General features: G+C 42.5%; 2 protein-coding genes across 10 annotated transcripts in view; both read left to right on the top strand.

Annotated features, from left to right (window-relative positions):
* ralgapb (Ral GTPase activating protein non-catalytic subunit beta) overlaps window positions 1-13,172 on the top strand; it is a 29,104-nt gene extending 15,932 nt beyond the window's left edge. For 3 of the 5 annotated variants that reach the window (XM_040159655.1, XM_040159656.1, XM_040159657.1), the window contains exons 15-33: window positions 2,862-2,976; window positions 3,116-3,251; window positions 3,348-3,409; window positions 4,617-4,701; window positions 4,852-4,985; window positions 5,137-5,319; window positions 5,461-5,609; window positions 6,044-6,213; window positions 6,440-6,543; window positions 8,680-8,835; window positions 9,133-9,318; window positions 9,424-9,582; window positions 9,721-9,844; window positions 9,961-10,092; window positions 10,330-10,436; window positions 11,135-11,237; window positions 11,694-11,748; window positions 11,841-11,980; window positions 12,639-13,172. In XM_040159655.1, coding sequence (XP_040015589.1) covers window positions 2,862-2,976; window positions 3,116-3,251; window positions 3,348-3,409; window positions 4,617-4,701; window positions 4,852-4,985; window positions 5,137-5,319; window positions 5,461-5,609; window positions 6,044-6,213; window positions 6,440-6,543; window positions 8,680-8,835; window positions 9,133-9,318; window positions 9,424-9,582; window positions 9,721-9,844; window positions 9,961-10,092; window positions 10,330-10,436; window positions 11,135-11,237; window positions 11,694-11,748; window positions 11,841-11,980; window positions 12,639-12,811 — 2,473 coding nt within the window. In that variant the 3' untranslated portion in view covers window positions 12,812-13,172. Of the gene's footprint in view, window positions 1-2,861; window positions 2,977-3,115; window positions 3,252-3,347; window positions 3,410-4,616; window positions 4,702-4,851; window positions 4,986-5,136; window positions 5,320-5,460; window positions 5,610-6,043; window positions 6,214-6,439; window positions 6,544-8,679; window positions 8,836-9,132; window positions 9,319-9,423; window positions 9,583-9,720; window positions 9,845-9,960; window positions 10,093-10,329; window positions 10,437-11,134; window positions 11,238-11,693; window positions 11,749-11,840; window positions 11,981-12,638 lie in introns of those variants that run through there. The other 2 variants (XM_040159658.1, XM_040159659.1) reach the window with 2 other exon arrangements.
* Window positions 13,173-13,990: 818 nt separating this feature from the next.
* Window positions 13,991-21,599, top strand: part of LOC120807516 (potassium voltage-gated channel subfamily KQT member 2) — a 44,867-nt gene continuing 37,258 nt past the window's right edge. For 3 of the 5 annotated variants that reach the window (XM_040159661.1, XM_040159663.1, XM_040159660.1), the window contains exons 1-4: window positions 13,991-14,123; window positions 15,252-15,402; window positions 16,784-16,874; window positions 17,385-17,511. In XM_040159661.1, the coding sequence (XP_040015595.1) occupies window positions 13,991-14,123; window positions 15,252-15,402; window positions 16,784-16,874; window positions 17,385-17,511 (502 nt within the window). Of the gene's footprint in view, window positions 14,124-14,932; window positions 14,962-15,251; window positions 15,403-16,783; window positions 16,875-17,384; window positions 17,512-20,621; window positions 20,877-21,599 lie in introns of those variants that run through there. The other 2 variants (XM_040159665.1, XM_040159664.1) reach the window with 2 other exon arrangements.

The raw sequence follows: 21,599 nt of genomic DNA, 5'->3' as shown, positions 1-21,599 counted from the left end.
TCATGGGGCAGTAGGTGGTTTACAATCACAGATCCAGACTCTGCAGCACCAGGGGCAGAAATACCTGCAGAAAGAGACAGGAGGAGAGAGGAGAGAGAGAAGTCAAGTTAGTAAAGAGCATTGGTGCCATATGAATACGTACAGATGGAGAGGAAGAGGAGGAGAGAGGACCTTGGTGCATCAGGGGAAGTCCCCTGGCAGTCTAGGCCTATAGCAGCATAACTAGGTGGGTGGTTCAAGCCAAGCCTGAGGCAGCCCTATCTGTAAGCTTTATCAAAAAGTAAGGTTTTAAGCCTACTCTTAAATGTGGAGAGGGTGTCTGCCTCCTGGAACAAACACTGGGAAATGGATCTAGGAACTAGGTACCACAAGCAAGCCTGTGTTCTGGGAGCACAGTGCTCTAGTGGGGTAAGAGGGTACTATGAGCTCTTTAAGATATGATGGTGCCTGACCATTAAGGGCTTTGTAGGTGAGGAGGAGGATTTTAAATTCTATTCTGAATTTTATAGGAAGCCAATGCAGAGAATCTCTTTTCCTATTTCCTGTCAGTACTTGCGCTGCAGCATTCTGAATCATCTGGAGAGTATTTAGAGACTTGTCGGGACAGCCTGATAATAAGGACTTACAATAATCAAGCCTAGAAGTAACAAAAGCATGGACTATTTTTTTCTTGTTTTATGTGGGGGTTAAAGGACCTATCCTGATCAAAGATAACTTTGAGATTCCTAACAGTGGTGCTGGAGGCCAGGGCAAAGCCATCTGGAGTAGCTATATCATTAGATAATGTGTTTCTGAGGTGTTGGGGGCCAAGCAGAATAACTTCAGTTTTGTCTGAGTTTAACAGCAGAAAGTTGCTGGTCATCCAGGTCTTTATGTCCTTAAGGCAAGCTTGAAGTTTAGCTAACCGATCAGTTTCATCTGGCTTCATTGAAAAATACAATTGGGTATCATCTGCATAACAATGGAAGTTTTTTGGAATGTTTCCTAATAATTTTGCCTAAAGGAAACATATATAAGTCCTTACCTTAAATCCCATTGAAAGGAACTTGAACACATAGCAATGGAAGAGTGGCAGAAACTACCAGCAGACACGTGCAAGAAGCTTTTAGATGGCTACAACAAATGTTTAGAGGCTGTCATTGTTGCAAAAGGTTCTGCAACCAAATATTAATTAAGGGTGCCACTAATTGTGTCTGGTGTACATTTTGTGTTTGTATTATGGAACTCTTATGCAAGTTTTGTTTTTTTAAACCCTAAAAATCAGGCCATACCTGACTCAGTATGTGACCCAACTCTTGGTACAGGCCATGGTTATCTCTCGCCTTAACTAATGCAAGGTCCTTCTAGCAGGCCGCCCTTCACGCACAGTGAAACCCTTACAGATGGTCCTGAATGAAATCAAACACACAGTACTATACATTTTATACATACCTAAAAGGACACATGTCTCGCCACTGTACGTTGACCTCCATTGTCTACACATGGCCACCTGAATCAACTTCAAGTCACCAATGCTCTCCTACAGAGTGACTTCTGGGTCTGCACCCATCTACTTAAACTCAGTCATTCAGACTTATGGCCCTTCTCAGCCACTGAGTTCCTCCAAGTAACGTCATCTGGTATTGCCATCCCTGCACACAAGACAATCATGGTCCAGACTGTTCTCGTTTGTGGTTCCCTGACGGTGGAACGAGCTACCAAATGTTACCAGAGCAAGGGCATCCCTTTTTTATCTTCAAGAATCTCTTGAAGACTCATCTCCTCCGGGAGCACCTCCTCTCCTAACACCTTTAACACCCCAACATGCTGAACTAGCACTTACTGTGCACTTTCAGTGAACTTGATTACCTGATCTCCTTGCACGTTGTCTTATTGAACAGATTTAGTACTTAGTGCTTACGCCAAGGTCACCTACTGTACTGAAGCTTCTAAGTCACTTTGGATAAAAGCAAATGAGTGAATGTAAATGCAAATGTAAAATATTTTGATTATACAAAATATTTTACATTTGCATTTATTTCTGAAGATTCTAAATTCAGTACTTAAAACTCAGAACCAAAAAATTGCCAATAATTTCAATAATTTCAACCAGAACTGTATTATGACCCATGCTGAGGTGTAGTTCTAGCTCTGTCATTCACAGGAAACCACCCACCTGAGCTTTAGGAACTGTTGTTTGTGATCCAGCACCACTCAGACTAACTTGTCCTGAGAGATCGTCTGAGTGAGAACAAGAGAACTGGTCAGCCGCTTTTCTAACCACAAACCTGGTTCTGCTCACTTTGATACCATCCTCTCGCCATCCAACTACTGTTGGGCAAACTCTTCTCATGCTTATGTGAAAATAGCGGAGTCATTTTCAGTACAAGCAGATCTGAAATCAGTCTGGACCGATTTGTTTTATGATGACAGCTGCCTCTCATCTCTACGAACGAATGACTTCAGAGTCCCTTGAGTTTGTTTTCCCCAAAAATCATTGGAAACCATTGTAGCAAATGAGTTTGTACAGTCAGAGGTCAGTATGCAATCACACTGGCCCCTCTGCCTGTCCTTTTGGTTGGGTGGTCCATGTCGCCCCATGTTGTTCCTTCAGGCCAGACCCAGATCTCTGTGGGTACAGACCTGTTTCAGAATTTGCCTACCGGCAAGTTCCCTTCCCAGGTAAGTGCAGATTTTCCGGCCTTCAGCTGAACAAGAGTTTTATGTCTTTAACAAACAGCAGTACTGTATTCATGAAGCCTGTAACCAACCCGTGACATAGTCATCCAATCACTGAACTTACACCTACAGGTACAGACAGGTGTGACTGCAGGTACCTCTCTCTCTCACTCTCTCTCTCTGTGTCTGTGTCTCTCACCCAGAGAGCTGTTGAGGTTTAAGAGTTTTGTGAGTCCAGTGGATTTGAGACGAGCCTCGATCCTCGTCCTGCTGTCCCTGCTGCCCCTCCCTATGCAGTTTGGATCTTTCCAGTCTGAGGTACCCTCCCATCCACCTGATTAAACACCTACACACACCTACACACACCTCTGCAGACCTGACCTTGACCTCACAGGTGAAATAAGAACATCCAACAATAACTGTAGTGACAGTAACATTCACCTGTGTGTGTGCTCAGGTGTTACTGGGCAGGAGGTTCAGTGGTAATGATATCATAGCAGGTAGCTTCCTGTCTCTAAAGCCCCGCCTCATCAATGTTCTGATTGGAGCTCTGCAGACTGAGTGCGACGCCTCCAACACACAGGTGATCCTGGGTCAGTCAAAGAATCTAGTTCCTGTTTATAGTTTCAAACATTATAACATTAAGCATAGGTTGAACTTTTTAAATGGTTTCTTTTGAACTGATGCAGCGGCCATGTTGAACCTGGTTCAGGACTCGGCTCTGGTACAGGCTGAAGGACAAACTCAGCAGGTGAGTCTACTGATGTCTACTTTCATCTACTACTGACTCTACTTTCATCTACTACTGTAATTTTACCACTGAAATCTACTGACATCCACTGACATCTACCATCATCTACTGCTGACTTTACTGACATCTAGTGAAACTCTACACACAGTATGTCACATTTCTACTGTACATACAGAAAACAAACCTTAACTATTTAATAACAGAAATTAATCTTTTTATACAACTTACTGGTTCAGACCATTTCTTAAGTCACTAAATTTAAATAATTACATCCACCAAGGAGGTTATGTTTTCACCTGTGTTTGTTTGTTGGTTTGCTTGTTGGTTTATTTATCCGGAGGATATGCAAAAACGACTGAACTTTGCACCAAATTTGTTGGAGGGTTGGGGCATGAGCCATTGAAGAAACCCATTCAATTTTGGGGGCAGATCCAGTTAATTTACAATGAATTTGAATTTTTTTTCTCTGAAGTTTGGTTTATGTTGTTTGACATAGGCCTTGGTGGAGGTCTGTGCTTTACTGATTGCCCTTCTAGTTCAACATATTTTTATTTAAACTTTAATCCTTCTGTTTTTACTGTATCTTCTTTTGTGATGTCTTTATATTCCATTATTCATCCTATGACTCACAGGACTTATAATATAACTTATAACTATATAATATTCATAATCAAATAATGTGGTCACCTCATACCTAAAAACAAATGAAATACAGGATGTAAAAAGTGGATTTATAGGAAAGCAGAATATGATTGGTAAATTAAAAATAAAGGAGATAAGTTGATGTAAATATTCTAATAAGAGTAAGAAGTAAGAGTAAAGTCAAACCAAAAAAATGACATAGGATCATAAAATATGGATTGCGGGGTTTTTGTTCCTCCCTCACACAGGGGACACCCCTCACAATATTTCTCAAAGTCAGTGTTGACCCCCCCCCCAGCACAGAATCGGCAGGTTGTTCTGAGTCTGAGGAATTACCTGTTTTGTCCTGGCAGCATGTTTGTCATGCTGGTCTACATACACACAGTTAAACTATAAATGACAAATTCATCCGTTTTGGTTCCTTTTGGTTCCCTTGCGCTAATATTTCATGGATAGCTGTAGAACTTCTAGATAATAACACAGAGTGCTAAACCTGAGGTTGTGTACACTTATCTGCCTCCCTGGGGAGCCAAAAGGGTTTACTCCGTTACTCTGGGTTTTCCAGGAGTCCCAGCGTGGTGGAGGCAGTAGACCCAGATGGACCAGGGGACTCGCTGGAACTCTTGGAACCAGTGGAAATAGACAAACAAGTAGTTAATTATGATCATTTCATTTTTAATTAATTGTTTTAGTGACTTGTAATGGTTTGGTAACATTGACCCATCATGTCATGGAAATCTGACAGTGACCGTGTGTGTGTGTGTGTGTGTGTGTGTGTGTGTCCTTGCCATGGTAACCAGCTGTCCAATCAGATGCAGCAGGGGTCTTGTGGGTTCAGTTTGTGCGTCTGGTGACTCAGCGTCTGACAGCTCAGTGGAGGAACGAATCAGCAATTTGCCTGTCTGCACTGGAAGTACTGGGAGGACTGGCCAAGGTGGACACACACACACACACACACACACACACACACACACACACACACACACACACACACACACACACACACACATATACACACACACACACACACACACACACATACCTGAACCTCCCTGTACCTGTAACTTTGTGGTGTGGTCCTGCAGGTGGAGGTGAGGGTGGAGGACTCAGAGAGAAGGCGAGCGGTCAGTTCTGTCTGTAGTTACATTGTTTTTCAATGCAGTCGTCCTCCTCCTCTTCACTCCAGAGATCTGCACTCCATCATTGTTGCTGCCTTCCACTGTCTAAACGTCTGGTTAACTCAACACCCCGCCATGTTTGACCACCAGGTAACTGCTCCACACAAAGGTAACTAGCCAACAGGTAACTGACCAACAGACAGGTAACTAACGTGTGTTTTCTGTGTTATATGTATATGCTGTATGTGTTTGTAATATGTGTGTTACACATTTTGTTGTGTGTGTCTTCAGGAGTGTTTATTGGAGGTCCTGGAGATTGTAGAATTGGGCATTTCAGGCAGTAAGTCTAGACAGGAACAGGAAGTGAAGTATAAAGAAGAGAAAGAACTGAACCCAGCCTCTCTGAGGGTGAAGGAGGCAGCCGAGGCCACACTGAGCTGGTGAGCAAAACAAACACACTCTGAAACATACAGCATCTCCCTGCTGTTACCACAGATTGTAGACGAGGTAAATAAGGTGCGGCTTGTTTTTTAAAAACAGGAGCTGTTTATTCCTGAAATGAAGGGCTGTGATTTTCAACCATATCCCCCCTACCTTCACACTTGAGTAGTAAGACCAGAGCTTACCTCTGGTACACTGACTCTTTCTAAACCAGGATTGTGATCTTTCCCTGACGTGAACCCATTTGTAGTTGCCTTGTGTCAACCCTTAGTTGCCACGTGCGCATGTTATTTTAAAATTGTTAGCATTATATGTTCATCATGGTTCTTGCAGAGTCATTCAATCCCACCAATCAGATGCATATCAGATTCGGACCACACTAAGACCAGAATGAGAGGGTTTAACACAAATGTGGTCTTTATTCATATCTCAGTGTTATGCAGGTTTCTGGGGCATTCCCTTTTGTTGGAGGTTCCCTGAATGAGGATCCTCTGATTGACTGTTCTAGTTTGAGTGACAGAAGTGTGAAAAAGTTCAGATATTTTGTGGTGGACAGCTCTGTGATTCTGGCCATGCTGGAGCAACCACCAGGACCTGATCAGGGTAAGTCCTGCGTCACTGATCTGGAACTAGATAGAGACAGAAACACTGACTCTAGTACTCTAGTGCCCAACACATTCAAGTACCCCACATATACCCTTTATTTGAATTGTTAGTGATTAATTGTCTGTGAATTGACTAATTGATGAATCAATTAATCCTTTTAGCTCTAAAGACAAAGATCTTAATGTTTCTGATCATGTTTTAACGTATATATTGATGTAAGCAGCACCGTGTCCGTCGCTCACAGTGCTGATCAGAGGAGCATCAGGATGTCACAGCTGGACTCTACAGCTCCACCTGGAGCCCAGAGAGGGAAGAACACATACACAGGTAACCACTTACGTAACTGACAAATATACTGTTAACCTTCATTTAAATGCTGGGTCCCAATTAAATGATGAGTCCCTTTTAATGGCCAGGTGTGGCTACACATTTTGACAAACAAACGCAGGTCTCAATTAGCATCTGGGTCTGGTTTTTATAAAAATTCTTTGGATGTAATGTCATAAGAATGAACAACGCTCACACTGAAGTGTCATGTCAATACAGAGAAAAAAGTAGGACCTGAATTTCAAGCTGTCAGTTGTCAAATTTGCTAAACAGAACTCAAGAGAAGCAGCAGCAAGACATTTCTCCGTTGATCCAAAGAGTGTGAGAGAATGGCAAAAAAATAAAATTGAACTTCAACGTCTGTCTGAGGAACACAGTAAAAGTGCTAGACTGCGTGGAGGAGGTAGAAAGAAGGTATAGAGATGAGCTGGAGCTAAAAATGTACGACTAGATCCACAGCATGCGGGTAGGACATCTCAGAGTCTACCTTAAGATGATCAGAATGAAGGCTGAAGAAATCTATGCCGCCGAGAGTGACATCAAGGATGTGGAGGACTTTGCGGCTAGTGCTGGCTGGTTGACAGATTCCTGAACTGCAATTACTTTTCTGTCAGAAGATGTACAATGTTTGCCCAGAAAGAAGCCAGGCACTTCACTGAGAAGCTGTTGAAATTTGTCACATTTACGCTGTGGATAATTGAGAAAAAGAAGATACAGAAGAAGAACATCTTAGCTATGGATGAAACAGCGATGTGGTCTGATATGGTCGGCTCAACTACAGTGGATCTGAAAGGTGCACGCAGTGTTCCACTGAAAACTACAGGCCATGAGAAGAGTCAGTGAACTGTAGTGATGGCTGTGAAAACGGACATCACTAAAGTTGACTGAAGCCTTATCTGGTGTTCAAATGGGGTATTAGGGAAATCAAGGCAATCAGTGGAGTCGTGGTAGCCTCCTCCAAAAAAGGTTAGATGAACGGGGATCTGATTGCAGACTGGCCGCAAAAAGTGGTGGGAAAACTAAACTGCAGTCCCCATCTCCTACCATTGGATTCATGATTTCACATCTATTTCAGAGAGAGAGAGCCATGTGCATCAGGGTGAGAGCTGTTAGCTCAGGCAAGAGAGGGCGAGTTGGCTGAAGTTGGAGAGGGAGAGGAGGAGGAGAATGATGAGGAGGAAGAGTTCAATAGATGGTGATGAGGAATAAGAAGAGGACATTAAGACTTGGTCATTCATTTTATAGTATATCGGTAGGCCCCATGCTTGCCCAGTTGTTTTACTGGTAGCCTTTATTCATGTCTTTTTATTTGTTTTATTTTTGACGTGTTTGAGCCAACAAGTTCCAGACTACCGTATAGCCAGGATTTGGCTATGATTGTTCAGCCTTTGGCCTACAGTAATACCATATTACGGTATCTGCCTCGCCTACCAATAGGCTTTGTGTTCTTTTAGTTCCCTTATTTGTTTGGTAGGTGATATGGTATGCAATTTCTTAAGCAATGCAAATATGGATTGTAAGGCATTCGCCAATTTATTTTTGTAAGGATAGCAAAACATACCCCAGTGATTTAATAGGCAATGTGGTCTTCCTGTTTTTTTTTACATACAGAACGGATTTGTTAAAGTCTTTTTCACACTCTAAGTGCAAATTAAATAATAACTAGGATAACCTTCGGCTTTCATCCTTTCTAACGTGGACTACCGGTATTTAGAGACAGGACTCTCTCTCTCGTTCTCTCTGTGTACATGAGGGTAGCCTAGATGCTCTGTCTCTCGGAGCTAGATCAAATGTATGATTCTTAACTGATATGTTATTTGATGACCTGGTAATTTTTATATATCTTATATAAGTAATAGTCATACTGGTTTAAATAATCAATTTGATGGTATTTCCCATCTTTGCTGAGCAAGAGTTTTGTGAGAAAGGAATTCAAGGCCTATCCCATATAGACACCTTTCCCAGATAAAGGCTGGAGTTCAGTGACTGACACAAATAAAAGCTTGGGCTATTAATTGAAGTTTATGGTAACAAATACATGATAATAAAAATAATAGTGATGTAACAAGTAAATATAATGTGTTTCACAGGCTTCAGATCAGTGTTTTATCTTTCCTGTTTTTTGAATTATTGCAGCAAACTCTGATCCCAAAACACCTCGGTGTAGCCCAGGAGGATTCTAGGATACAATGTGGTGTCAAACACCAGCTGTTTCCTGAAAACATCGACAGAGTCCCTTCAGTTAAAGCAGATCTGAGTATTCCAGCTCTGAATGAGACTGTTACTGAGGAGGTAGGAACCTGAACCAGGTCAAGAACCTGGTCCAACCCAGAGCCAGAATCTGCTGAATATTCGTTCTACTTTATAGAGAACTGTCTTAGTTAAAATTGATGATCATAGTTCTTTACCTATGCATATCACCTGTGGTGTTCCTTAGGTACCAGTTTTTGGTCGTCTTTCTCCAGCTACAAGTCAGACAGGTGTTCGTTACCTGGTCCCTGAATGGTGTTTGCTATGAAAGCTGTTTATTTATGATGAATAAGCACCTGGTGCCAGGTGTCAGTCAGGTGTAAACTCCTCTACTGTCAGGTGCAGCAGCAGTTAGAGCATCTGCGAGGAGTCCTGAAGAGACAGCGACAGGTTTGGGATCAGCTGCAGGTGAGTGGTCATTCGGCCATCATTACGACCTGCAAGCCGCCACCTCCAGTCACCAACTTCCAGACAGCGAGACTCCTCCTGTCCCACCTGGGCCTGCTGACACCTGAGACCCTGAAGGTGCCGAGGACATGATGACAGGACAGAAATCGATTCAGTGATTTATTGATTTGTTTAGTTCTAAATGTCGGTCTCACCTGTCTCCCTCTCACCATCTGTCTGTAGGATCCAGGTACCAGTGGTGTCCCAGCTCAGCTGGTGTCTCTGGACTCATCTCTTCCAGGATTCTCAGAAGATCTCAGACGTTTGGATCAGCTGCCATCCAGAAACTGTGACTCTGCCTTTGTCTTCTACGTGAGAGCAGGACAGAGGACAGCTGCTGAGGTCATACACACCTGTCTTTCTCACCTGTCTGTCTCACCTGTCTCTCAGTCGCTCTTACCTGTCTGTGTCATCTGTCTGTCTGTCAGCTGCCGAGGTTATAGTTACCTGTCTGTCACTAACCTATCCGTCTCTCTGTAGATCTTAAGAAATGTGGAGTCCAGATGCTGCGTCCCATCTCACTTCTTGGACTTCCTGTCTTCTCTTGGTTGGCCGGTGGATGTGAGGCCACGACAGGGGGGCGGGACCAGCCCCAACAGTCCAGGTTAGCACCTTGATTGAACCACATGATGCTCATTTATGGCATACTGTCAGGTATCAGAGGTAACCTGAGGTCACTCTGTTCATCCTGAAGCTGATTGGTTGTTTTCTGTCTCCCAGAATTCCCTGCTGTGCTGGGTGACAGTGGAGGTGGCGTGTTTAATGGAGAGAAGTTTGTCCTGATGTTCACTGATACTCTGACGGAGCTCACCTTCGTCGTCCCATCATCGTCATCCTCATCATCATCGCACAGTCAGTGTCTGATGATGTCAGCACTGATTGATGATGTCATCACACAGTCAGTGTCTGATGATGTCAGCACTGGCGATGATGTCATCACGCATTCAGTGGCTGATGATATCAATAGTGATGCACAAATGTCTCTAGTGTTTAAGATGGTCAGTTCCTCCTTGACCATAAGACTAGAGGAGCTGTTATAGGTGAATATTTTTCCTTTTACTTTATTAACTTCCGTTTTTCTGTTCAAAGGAGTTGATTATTTGAAGAGTCCAGAGGAGGGGGAGCATCCGACTGAGTCACCATCCCGACTACAGAGTCACTCTGAGCTCAGCCGAGACTCCGCCCCTCAAGCCACAGTAAAGACCTTCAAAATAAAAGCTTGTCTGTCTGTCTTTCTGTCTCTGACCTGTCTCTTTGACCTGTCTGTATCTGAGGTTTCCTTCTGTCCCCAATGTATCTCTCTGACCTGTCCGTTTGTCACAGACCCGTCTGTCTGTCTCTGACCTGTCTTTATGTCTCTGACCTGAGTGTCTGTTTCTCTTGTAGACTTGTCTCTTTGTCTTTCCATCTGTCTCTGACCTGTTTCTCTGACCTGTCTTTCCCTTACTTATCTGTCCCTCTCTGACCTGTCTGGCTGTCTGTCTCTGACTTGCCTGTCTCTCTCTGACTTCTCTCTCTGACCTTCCTGTTTTTCTCTGAGCTGTCTGTCTGTCTCTGACCTGCCTGTTTTTCTATGAGCTGTCTGTTTCTGACCTTCCTGTTTTCTCTCAGCTGTCTGCCTCTGACCTGTCTGTCTGCCTCTTACGTGTCCATCTCTGACCGGCCCTATTATTTCTCAAATCTTCCTATCATTGACCTGTCTGTCTGTCTGTCTATGACCTTCCATGCCTGTCTCTGAGCTATCTGTCTCTCTGTGATCTGTCTGTCTGACCTGTCTTTCCCTGACATGTCTGTTCCTCTTTGACCTATCTGTCGGTCATTGTCTGACCTGCCTGTCTGTCTCTGACCTGTTTCTCTGACCTGTCTGTTTCTGACCTGCCTATTTTCTGTCCAGAGTTCTCCAGTTGAAGACATGAAGTCTTTTCGTTTTGTGTCGTCGATCGTCGGCTCTGAATCAAAACTCCTGATAGTTTGGGTCGAGAACTTTGAGGATATTGGTAAATTGTTTTAGCCCTAACTAACTGTAACTACCTGTGTATTAGAAATATTAATACTAACTACCCTGATACTAATTAAGTATATATTAATACTGTAAAACTACTATCTATAATATGAATGACTGAATGCAGTCAGATGAGATCAGCTGTTTGCGTTTCCCACAAGGAAAATGTTAAATTGAGGATTTAAGATGTCACTGAAACATTAAACGTTATGATGTGAAAATAAAAACAATCTTCATCATCATCATCATCATTGTATGGGGTTGAGTCCAAACAGTCACAAGCACAAACCTCGACCTAGCAGAGACTGGGGAATGTAAATAATAAACATCAGGTGAACATCAGGTGGGCCCAGATTATACAGGTGATATTCTGTCCTAATCACTCCCTGTGAGAAGAAACCAGCAGAGCCCTGGGAGTGACCTCCATCTGACTGGTGACTTTGTGTTTCAGAGAGTTTCCCTCTGTCCGATGTGCTGTCAGAGATGAAGACAGAAACACTGAAAGGGTAAAACACAGACACAGTCAATCCTGTAACAAACAGTTTCAGTCTCATTCTTGCACAAACTGATGACAGCTGGCCATCAATCTGTCTGACAGTGCGTTAAACGTCCAGCTGATCTTCATCCATCCTCTGAAAACTGGACTCTACCGGATCCATTTCCGTGGAAACGGCACCAGCAAGTTCAGTTTGGTCGTTCCATTGGTCAATGGGAGTGTGGTCAGCAAGAGGTCACTGGGTACGTCTCTCACCCGTCTGTCTGACTGTAACCTATCTGACTATCTGTCTGTAGTCTGTCTGTCTGCTTGCCACCTATCTCTGAACTGTTTGTCTGTCTGTAACCTGTCTGTCTGTCTGCAACTTGCCTGTCTGTCTGACTGTACCTGTCTGTCTGTTACATACATCAAAACCCACAAAACCTGACTATCCACTGTGTGTAGACATTATATTATAAATGCTCTATCATGGAGAGCCTTTCAGACACTGCAAATTAATCAACTAGTATAAAACAGGAGGTTGTAATAGAGAGCACCAGTGTGAACAGCTCTAAGTCTTGAACAATGTATATGGTGCGCAGTCATAGGAATCTGCACATATAAACAAAATACCAGCACTTACAGATAAATAATCTTTTTGTTTTACTTTGGGGCAATAAACCCATTCACTTTATTTGTATTGAAAAGAGAAAGTGCTAAATGAATGGTCACTCCTCCCAGCTAGGAGATAATGCTACATCTTTTACGGCTAGATGGTTTACGGTGCATTTTTTTTACATCTCTATATATATATACATATATAGACATATACCGTATACATCATTAAGCCACAACATGTTTTTTCAAAATTTCCCTTAATTAATTTAACACTAATTAAGAAGACCTTCTGTCTGTTTCCAGGTTTCCTGGTCAGAGAGACGGTGATCAACTGTTGCCATAGGCGACGGTTGGAGAGTGACTCAGCCCCTCAGCCTCACGTCAGAAGGAAGCACATGATCAATGACATCCTCCTTCGCTACCGCAGCTGCCGCTCAGAGCCCGCCTTCTACTCTGCCCTGTTCCACGACCTCTGACCCCCCCAACCTATCGGATCCCCCCTATACAACCAGCTCTGCTGTTACCCTGGCAACATGATGTTTGCTCTACCATTAACAGCTTTAAAGATGTGTAGTTTTAAATCAACCAATCAGAATCAACAGTTACTGCCACTGCTCTCAGGTGAAACACTTCCCACTAAAAGTTTGCAAATAGGAGTCACAGGGTTTTCTGGTGGCAGATGTTACTGAGGGAAGATGTCACCTGGGTGATGATGTCACCTGCAGGTTTAATAAACAGTGTGTGCTGCAACCTCTGTGGTCTCTATGTGTCCTGTAAAAATCTCATATTCAACATCCAGCAGCTGATTGGTCCTCTGGTGAGTGATGTCATCACATGTTATTAATAAAACGTTGAACCAAACTGGAACATTGATCATTTATACATCTGAATGAGCCAAGAATGGTTCCTTCCTTTGATGTCACAGATAGACAAACTACTGCTACCTCCTCTCCTCCTCCACCCTCTCCTCTACTTCCTCCTGCCTCCTTTTCTTCTCTTCCTGCTCCTCTCCTTCCCTTTCTCTTCTCCACCTTCTCCACCTCCTAAAAGTCCCTTCCTGCCCTTCGCCTCCTTTTTCTTCTCTTCCTCCTCGTCTCCTTCCCCTCCTGCTCCTCTCCTCCGTTTTTCCCTTCCTCCTCCTCCCTCTTGTATTTGATTGTGCTCTGTTTAATTCCACCTCACTATCCTCTGGTCGCCATGGTTACCACCTTTCGGATATCCGGTTACCATGGTGACAGACAGAAAATAGAAGATAAAAATGATAATAGGATAATGAAACATCCTGTCAACACACATCGATCTCTCTGTTGTTTTTGTGTCTTCTCTCTAGCTGATCAAATTGATCATCTGATTAGTGTTTTTCTCTGTGATCAATAACCCGTCGCTGACGTCATTCTGTATCCTTTTTGAGAGGGAAGTCGGTGAGGAGAAAAAAACCCTGCTGATCAGCCAATTTACTGCCGGTCCGTCTCTGCGGGCTTTAGTTTCATCCATCCCTTTTCACCTCCTCCTCCTCTCCTCCTTTACTTCTCTCCTTCTCTTCCTCCTCCTCCGCTCCGCAGAAGCGATGCTCCCGCCAGGCTTGGCCGGCCTCGGTGCTTTGTCTGGGGGCTGGCAATAGATCTGCGGGTCGTAGCAGGTCGCGGCTCTCAGTCATGGTGCAGAAATCCCGGAACGGCGGGGTGTTCCCCGGAGCGCAGGCCGACCAGAAGAAGCTGAAGGTCGGCTTCGTGGGTCTGGAGGCCGGAGGGACCGAGTCCAGCAGGGACGGAGCTCTGCTCATATCAGGTGAACACGCGAAACCCGCTGCAGTTAGTGCGGGTTGATTAACGGCGATCGTCAAGGGGAGATGGGAATAATGTGAGTGTGTTTGTAGGCTATATGTGTTGTGTGTGTGTGTATGAGTGTGTGTGTGCTGGCGCGCACGCGTTCAATTCGATTCAGTTAAATTCAATTTTATTTACATAGCGCCAAATAATAACAGAGGTTGCCTCTGGGCACTTTTCATACAGAGCAGGTCTAGGCCGGACTCTTTATAGTTACATTTACAGAACCCAACATTCCCCCATCAGCAAGCACTTAAGCACATAGCACAGGAGACATACGACATAAAGACGTGTAACAATAATGAGACTAATAATAAAACGAATAATTATAATAATAGGGTGAATAATAATACTAATAAAACTAAATATAATAATAGATGATAATCATAATATTTGAAGCAGTGGGTGTTGAGCGAGATCATGGGGGAGGTAGGTGGTTTACAGTCACAGATCCAGATGTTGTCAGTGGTACTTGTTCTTATATCCCCATGGGGAGGAAAACTGAGGTCCCTGTTTTAGGGCTAAGACTTGAATCTAGGGTTAAGGTTAGAGCCGGGTTTAGGTTAGGGTTAGGTTAAGGGTTTAGAGTATGCAGTATCTCAACGTGTGTCCCTACGGGGATAGTGGAACAAGTCTGTGTGTGTTGCACTCAATCACTTATCAGGTGACGTCAATTAAGTCTGTGTGGGTTCAGGGCTTAAGCTGTAGGGGGGAAACTGGGATTGTGCCAGTGACTCCTACCAACTGTAAGACCATTACAGTGACGTTTCAACATGAGACCTGCCAGGATGTGTCAGTAGGTCAGAAAGTTATTAAAATGCCCAAATCTTCAAATGTCTTCTTTTGTTCGACCAACAGTTCAAAACCAATCCAAGATATTCACTTTAACATCATGTTAAGGTAAGGAAAGGCAGTAGATTTTCATATTTGAGAACTTTAAATTAGAGAATGTTTGGATCTTGTGATTAAAAGAATAAAAAAACAATTAATCAATTATTAGAAGAGTTGCTCATTAATTTGCTGTCAATCAACTACTCGATTAAATGACTAGTTGCAGTCCTAGAATCAGTAACTATTTCTGTGTCTTCAGGTGGGGACGAGGGTCCTCGGCGGCAGCGCAGCAGCGTCTCTGGAGGAAAGAAACCTCAGAAACGAAACGCTCTCTACAGACGACTGCAGAACTTCCTATACAACGTCCTGGAGAGACCTCGAGGATGGGCCTTCATCTACCATGCCTACGTGTAAATACCTGTCTATACACCCGTCTACACCCTGCATCTGGTTACTGATTAGTTGATGATAATAGAAACAGGACAGGTGTTTCTATTATTTTGTCCACCCTATTTATATCAATGAGGGGAAGCTAAACAACAGAAACACCTCTGTGTAATGTAGTAATGTTCAGCAGCAGCATAAACCGCATCCTCCAAAAGGATCAGATACAGCTGAGTCCACACCTCTCAAACTTTTTCAATTAAAACTGAAGATAATAAACCTTCAGGAAGGATGATTTATCACAGGATCAGAATTAATTTAGTTTTACCTCGGTGTTCCTAATAAACTTTCAGCTGAGTGTGTATAGTAATATAATGCAGTGAAAGACACTAAAATAAAAGAACAATAAATAAAAACATTATTAAATTATATATATTTGTAACATGCATGTGTGTATCACTGTATATATGTGTAATATAACTATATAAATAGAGTATATACACACATATGAAATGTATGAATACAGATGTAAAAAATATAAATAAATGTAAACATATACATTTTATGGCTCCGCGCCATCCATCCGTCCGCCTGTCCATCCCATTATTGAGAACACAATATCTCAGGAGAACCTTGAAGGAATTTCTTCAGATTTGGCACAAAAGTTCACTTCGACTCAAGGATGAACTGATTAGATTTTGGTGGTCAAAGGTCAAGGTCACTTTGACCTCCCAAAACATTTTTTTGCCATTTTTTTCAAGAATTCATATGCTAATTATGCCAAAATACACTTAAAACCTTTTATTAAAATCCTTCAAAGTCTTCACTACATATGTTATATGAGTCTGGACAGACATAGATGGTCGGCGGAGGCAGACAACCATGAGAAGGTAATTCTAGTTTATTCTGTCATATGGTTCAATAAACCTAAATTTGAATGTTTTTCAACTAAAGTACATTTACCTCAAATTTGTACTTGAGTAAATACACTTTATATTTTCCACCACTATAGCCTCATATAATTCATTTTTAAAACAACCTGAGAGCTGTCTGAATAAACCATCAACTGAAACAATAAGTGAATGATCAGTATCTGCACCAAAATTACATAAAAATCCAGGAAACAAAAGTCCAGAGAAAAATAAAACTGATGTTAATAACATCAGTGACTCAGCACTTTCCACTCAATAGAATTAAATTAAAGATAAAATAAATGGGTCAGTTCAGACTGCTCTCAGGTCAGTTGCCAGGAACAGCTTAGGATCAATACCTGAAGACAGACCTTAGATCAGATGTCACAGTCCTCCCCCTGAAATACAGACCTCATATCAGTTTTCAAGAACCTTAGCCTGAAGCAGGAACACGGGAGAGTATAGTTGTGTTTACTGTTTAATTTTCTGTGTTCAGGTTCTTGCTGGTGTTCTCCTGTCTGGTTCTCTCTGTGTTCTCCACCATCAAAGAGTACGAGAAGAGTTCAGAGGACGCTCTCTACATCCTGGTAAAACCCTTTCAATAGAAACCTCACACCAACATCATTTTTCTGCAGCTCACAGAGTGAATCATTGATCTGAGGTCAGAGGATGAACTGAATAAACTGTAAATAGAAGTTGGGACATTCTGGTATCTTTAGCGTCTCTCTTCCTGTGGTTTGATATTTTTAGCTCCTGCTGCAAAAATTAGTTGATTAACGGGGTAGTTCATCCAAAGAAAATTACAATTTTGATTATCAATTAATTCTTTTAGTCATTTTTATGGAAAAAAAGACAAATATTTGCTGGTTCCAGCTTCTCAGATATGAAGATTTCCTGTTTTTCTCTGTTCTTTCTACATTATTGAAATCTCTTCATCACATTGGATCTCAGAAATTATAACCAACATTCTCTTTGACTTCTGATGTTTTATTGAACAAAAGATTAATCAAGAAAATAATGAGCAAATTTATGGATAATGAAAATAATGGTTAGTTACTGCTCTGGTTGGTTGTTAACAGTGTGTTTTTGTGTAACAGGAGGTGGTGACCATTGTGGTGTTCGGAGTAGAATACATGGTGAGGATCTGGGCTGCAGGTTGTTGTTGTCGGTACAGAGGATGGAGAGGGCGACTCAAATTTGCAAGAAAACCCTTCTGTGTCATCGGTGAGTCTGACAACTTTAACGGCATGTATACACTCAAACGGGTGAGTCTGATGACTTTAACATCATTTTGATTAGATGAGATTCAACCTTATTGTCATTGCACAAAGTAACATACTGAGACGGGATGCAGTTAGGCATCAAACCAGAAGTGCAAAATAAGGCAAAAGCAAGTGCACCATTACAAATATATACATATATATGTGTATATATATATACATATATATATATATATATATAGGTAAATACATGCAGAGTAATATAAAACAATAATGAATATTATTGGTTAGGATGGATGTGTATAATGGAATATGTGTAGCAGGGTGATAAATACAGATAAATAAGGAAATAATTAGGGATATATGCATGTACATAGTAGTGATGGTACAATTGTGATTCACAGCCTACTGGTGTGGTGGTTGAGTTTAACCACAGTGTGCTCTCACTGGTTCACCAGGATCCTGGACAGATAAGCTCTCTTCAGTTTCCTCCTGAATTATAGTTGCCAATGCACCCTCTTGACCAAAATGGGGTTTGAAAGTGCAGAAGAACACCAGAAAATTAAAACTAGAGACGCCTTCCTCCTCCCACTCATTGATATGGATGGGGATATGTTCACGGCCTCTAGGTCCACTATGAGCTCCTTGGTCTTCTGGTTGTTGAGGGTCAGGTAGATGTTTCCACACCACGCTGCCAGGTGCTGGACCCCCTTCCTGTGGTCTGATTCATTGCTGTTGCTGATCAGGCTGACCTCAGTTATGATGTTAAAGCCATGCATAGGTTATCAGTCGCAGGTGAAGAGGGAATAGAGGAGAGTACTCAGCACTCAGGCTTGTGGGATATTTGTGCTCAGGATCAGGTTTGAGGAAGTTGAGTTGTCTAACCTAACAGAGTGGGGTCTATTGATCAGGAAGTCCAGAGTCCAGTTGCAGAGGAAGGTGCAGTCAGCTTGGTCCTCTGAGCATAGGAGGCAGTGGTCAGGTCTAACTCGACAGGAGCTGCTGCCGCCATGTTTGATGAGAGCAACAGTTGATCCTCCAGGGTCACTCCAGGTTCCTCTCATCCAAGTTGGCAGCACCATAGCGATGCCATGGTGATGTCAATGGGTTGTCATGGTGAAGGACAGGTTTTGGAGAGGGGGCCTTTCCCCTGGAGGAACAGAAGCTCAGTTTGGTCCAGGCGGAGCTTTAGGTGGATCCTTGACATCCACTCTTATGTCAGCCAGGTGAGAGGTGATGACTCCAACTGAGAGTCAGATGAAGGAAACAGTCTCTATAGTTTCATACGTAAAACCAAAGAAGTGTAAAGATTCACTTTGCGTTGAATAAAGGAACGAATAGTGTGATTAAAACCTCAACTGTTAAACAACCTGTGTAAAATTTTAGTGTGGATTTTCATGACCTGTCTCTCTCTCTCTCTTTGACCTGTATCTCTCTCTTTCTGAGCTCTCTCTCTCTGATCTGTCTCTTTCTCTGACATGTCTCTAGTTCTCTCTCTCTGTTGTTTCTGCATGACGTGGTAGAGGTTTTTCTTTTTTTCTTGGTGGTCATAGTTAAAAACAGAGCTGTAATGGGCGAGATGGTCTCTACTGAGACACACGTACCTGACCCTGGTGTGCTGATGGAGGTGGTGTTGCTAGGTTGTGGGTCCTGGCAATGTAGCCTGTGCCTCCCATATGAACAAGATAGTGGTTGTGTTCATAAAGGAGGAGCAGTTTGTTCATAAGGTGGAGGAGAGCGGTGTGGTCACGTTACAGGACACGTACGTCCGTGTTTCTCCTCTGGCGGTACTGTCCACCAGAGTCGCCGTGTCTGGTGTCCCGCTGATCATCCCAAATGAACTGCTGGAGAAAGAGTTGCAGAGGTTTGGGAAGTTTGCCAGTGGCACTTGGGCTGTAAAGATCCAAAACTGAAGCATGTTTTGTCGCTTACATGCCAGGCCTTCTCTTCGTTCCTGGACTTGCCCACTCAGACTCTGGATGTGTCGTTCAGAGTCAAGCATGGAGACAGTTTTACAATGTGTATCCTAGCTCTGTCCAGATGAAGTGTTTTGAATGTGGAGATGTTGGACACAAACAGGTTTTGTGTCCGCACAGAATGACAGAGGCTAATCTTTTCTGTTCCCTGTTCCCTTTCCTCTCCTATGGCAGGGCTGAGGGTGGGCTCTTCAAACATAAAGGAGGGAAGGGATAGACAGAAGCGACATCTAATTAACAGTGTTTCAGCAAAAGAAATGAGACATTATTTTACGTCAGGAAACATACACTGATTCTGACAATGAAACAGAATGGGCTTTATGAGTAGACTGTTCATGGGTTTTCAGTCATGGAACCATTTTTTTTGTGGTGGTGGCAGAAATTGGAAATATACCATTTTCTATCATAAACGTCTATGCCCAAAATTTATGATCAGACAGAGTGACTTTCTTTGAACAAGTTAAGGAGGAACTAATTCAGTTAAAATTGGATAACATAATAATGGGTGGGGACTGGAACTGCACTCCGCAGTTCAGCTTTGATAGGATGAATAAGGAACCTCATCCAAAGTCCTCCATGATGCTGAACACCTTAGTCAGTCTTTTAGACCTTTGTGACACATGGAGTGTCAAATATCCAGATGACAGACAGTACACCCAAAACTCAGTGACAGTTTCAACAATGAGTTTCACTGATCGCCATCTCATCACCTTAGCCACCTTAACCCTAAGACAGGAAAAACAAACTTACATTTTAATAATAAACTTCTTCAAGACATTGCTTTTTGTCAAGATTTTAGTTTTTTTGGAATAACTGGAAAACCAAAAAAGGCTATTTTGTTTCCTTAGGTCAGTGGTGGGAGGTTGGTCAAGTTCAGATTAGGGTTTTCTGTCAGTAGTACACATTTTACTCCACATCTGAGGACAAAGTAGCCATTCAGAAACCGGAAGTAAAAATTAGAAACTATGAGAAACACCTAGAGAACCAAGATAAGCTGGGAGAAGAGAAAAGAGAACTCAGTGTTTTGCTACAGGAGAGAGTGAAGGGGGTGTTTCTAAGATCCTGGTTCACTGAACTTAAGGACATGGACGCTCCAACCACTTAATTTTTTAAGCTTGAAAAGAAAGAGGCGATGCAGAAGCTTATGGCATGTCTGCATCTTCCTGATGGAAGGATGACAACTGATCCAACTCAAATGACAGCGAATGCAGTGGATTTTTATTCCACTCTGTTTGGGGTTGAGGAGTATGACCAGTGCTGTGTTGAAGAGCTTTAAAAGGGCTTCCACATCTTAATGATGGAAAGAAGGCTGACGTGGACAGAGAACTGAGCCTGGATGAACTGACCGCTGTTGTGCAACACCATGTTAAAGGACGGGCTTCGGGAATAGATGGTTTGTCAACTGATTTCTGAATTTCTGAATGAATGAACATGTCATTGTCTATGCCTGAAATATAAGACAACCCCCACTTTTTTAAACTGAAGTTTCAGAAAAAAATATTGTTTTATATTAGGGCCAATATGGTTCTCTCCAGGGCAGTAGAAAACTCTCAGCGTAGTTTTTTCTATTCATTCGTTTGCATTGGCTAAGCTCACTATGTGGATATCCAAGAAAAACAAGAACAACAATTTCCTGCCAATATGCTCAATAACCTGGCAATTCCAGAAAGTATGGAAGTGACTGGCGTCATTTATCCCAGATAGTCTCCAACATCTACCACCACTTCCCTGATGTCGCTTTAAAAAGGGCATAATAAAAAACCTTACAATGTTTTTCCAACAGAATTCTGGCCGTGTAGTGGAACTAGTTGATCATCCATCATGCGTAACATCTTCCTCTCCAGCCCTCCTCCGAAATATTAAAATTTCCCTCCTTCTCTCACCTTTCTTTAATATACAGTTTGTTTTAAGACTTGAACTGGAGAATACCATTATACATTCTGGAGATTAAGTTATCACTTGTTTGTGGATCTATATATCGACCAGAATATTTTCATGATTTCGGTCTCTCCTGTTTATATAGCTACACCCAGGTTCTGGTTGAAATACTGTAATGCCCAACTTGAAGGTAACTATATAAATCGTTTCGTTTCCAGGCTTTCTGTAAGGATCCAAA

The sequence above is a fragment of the Xiphias gladius genome, chromosome 21, assembly GCF_016859285.1.
Source record: "Xiphias gladius isolate SHS-SW01 ecotype Sanya breed wild chromosome 21, ASM1685928v1, whole genome shotgun sequence".
NCBI classification, from domain to species: Eukaryota; Metazoa; Chordata; class Actinopteri; order Istiophoriformes; family Xiphiidae; genus Xiphias; species Xiphias gladius.
The sequence above is the reverse complement of the archived record's forward strand: the minus strand, read 5'-3'. Positions and strand labels throughout refer to the sequence as shown.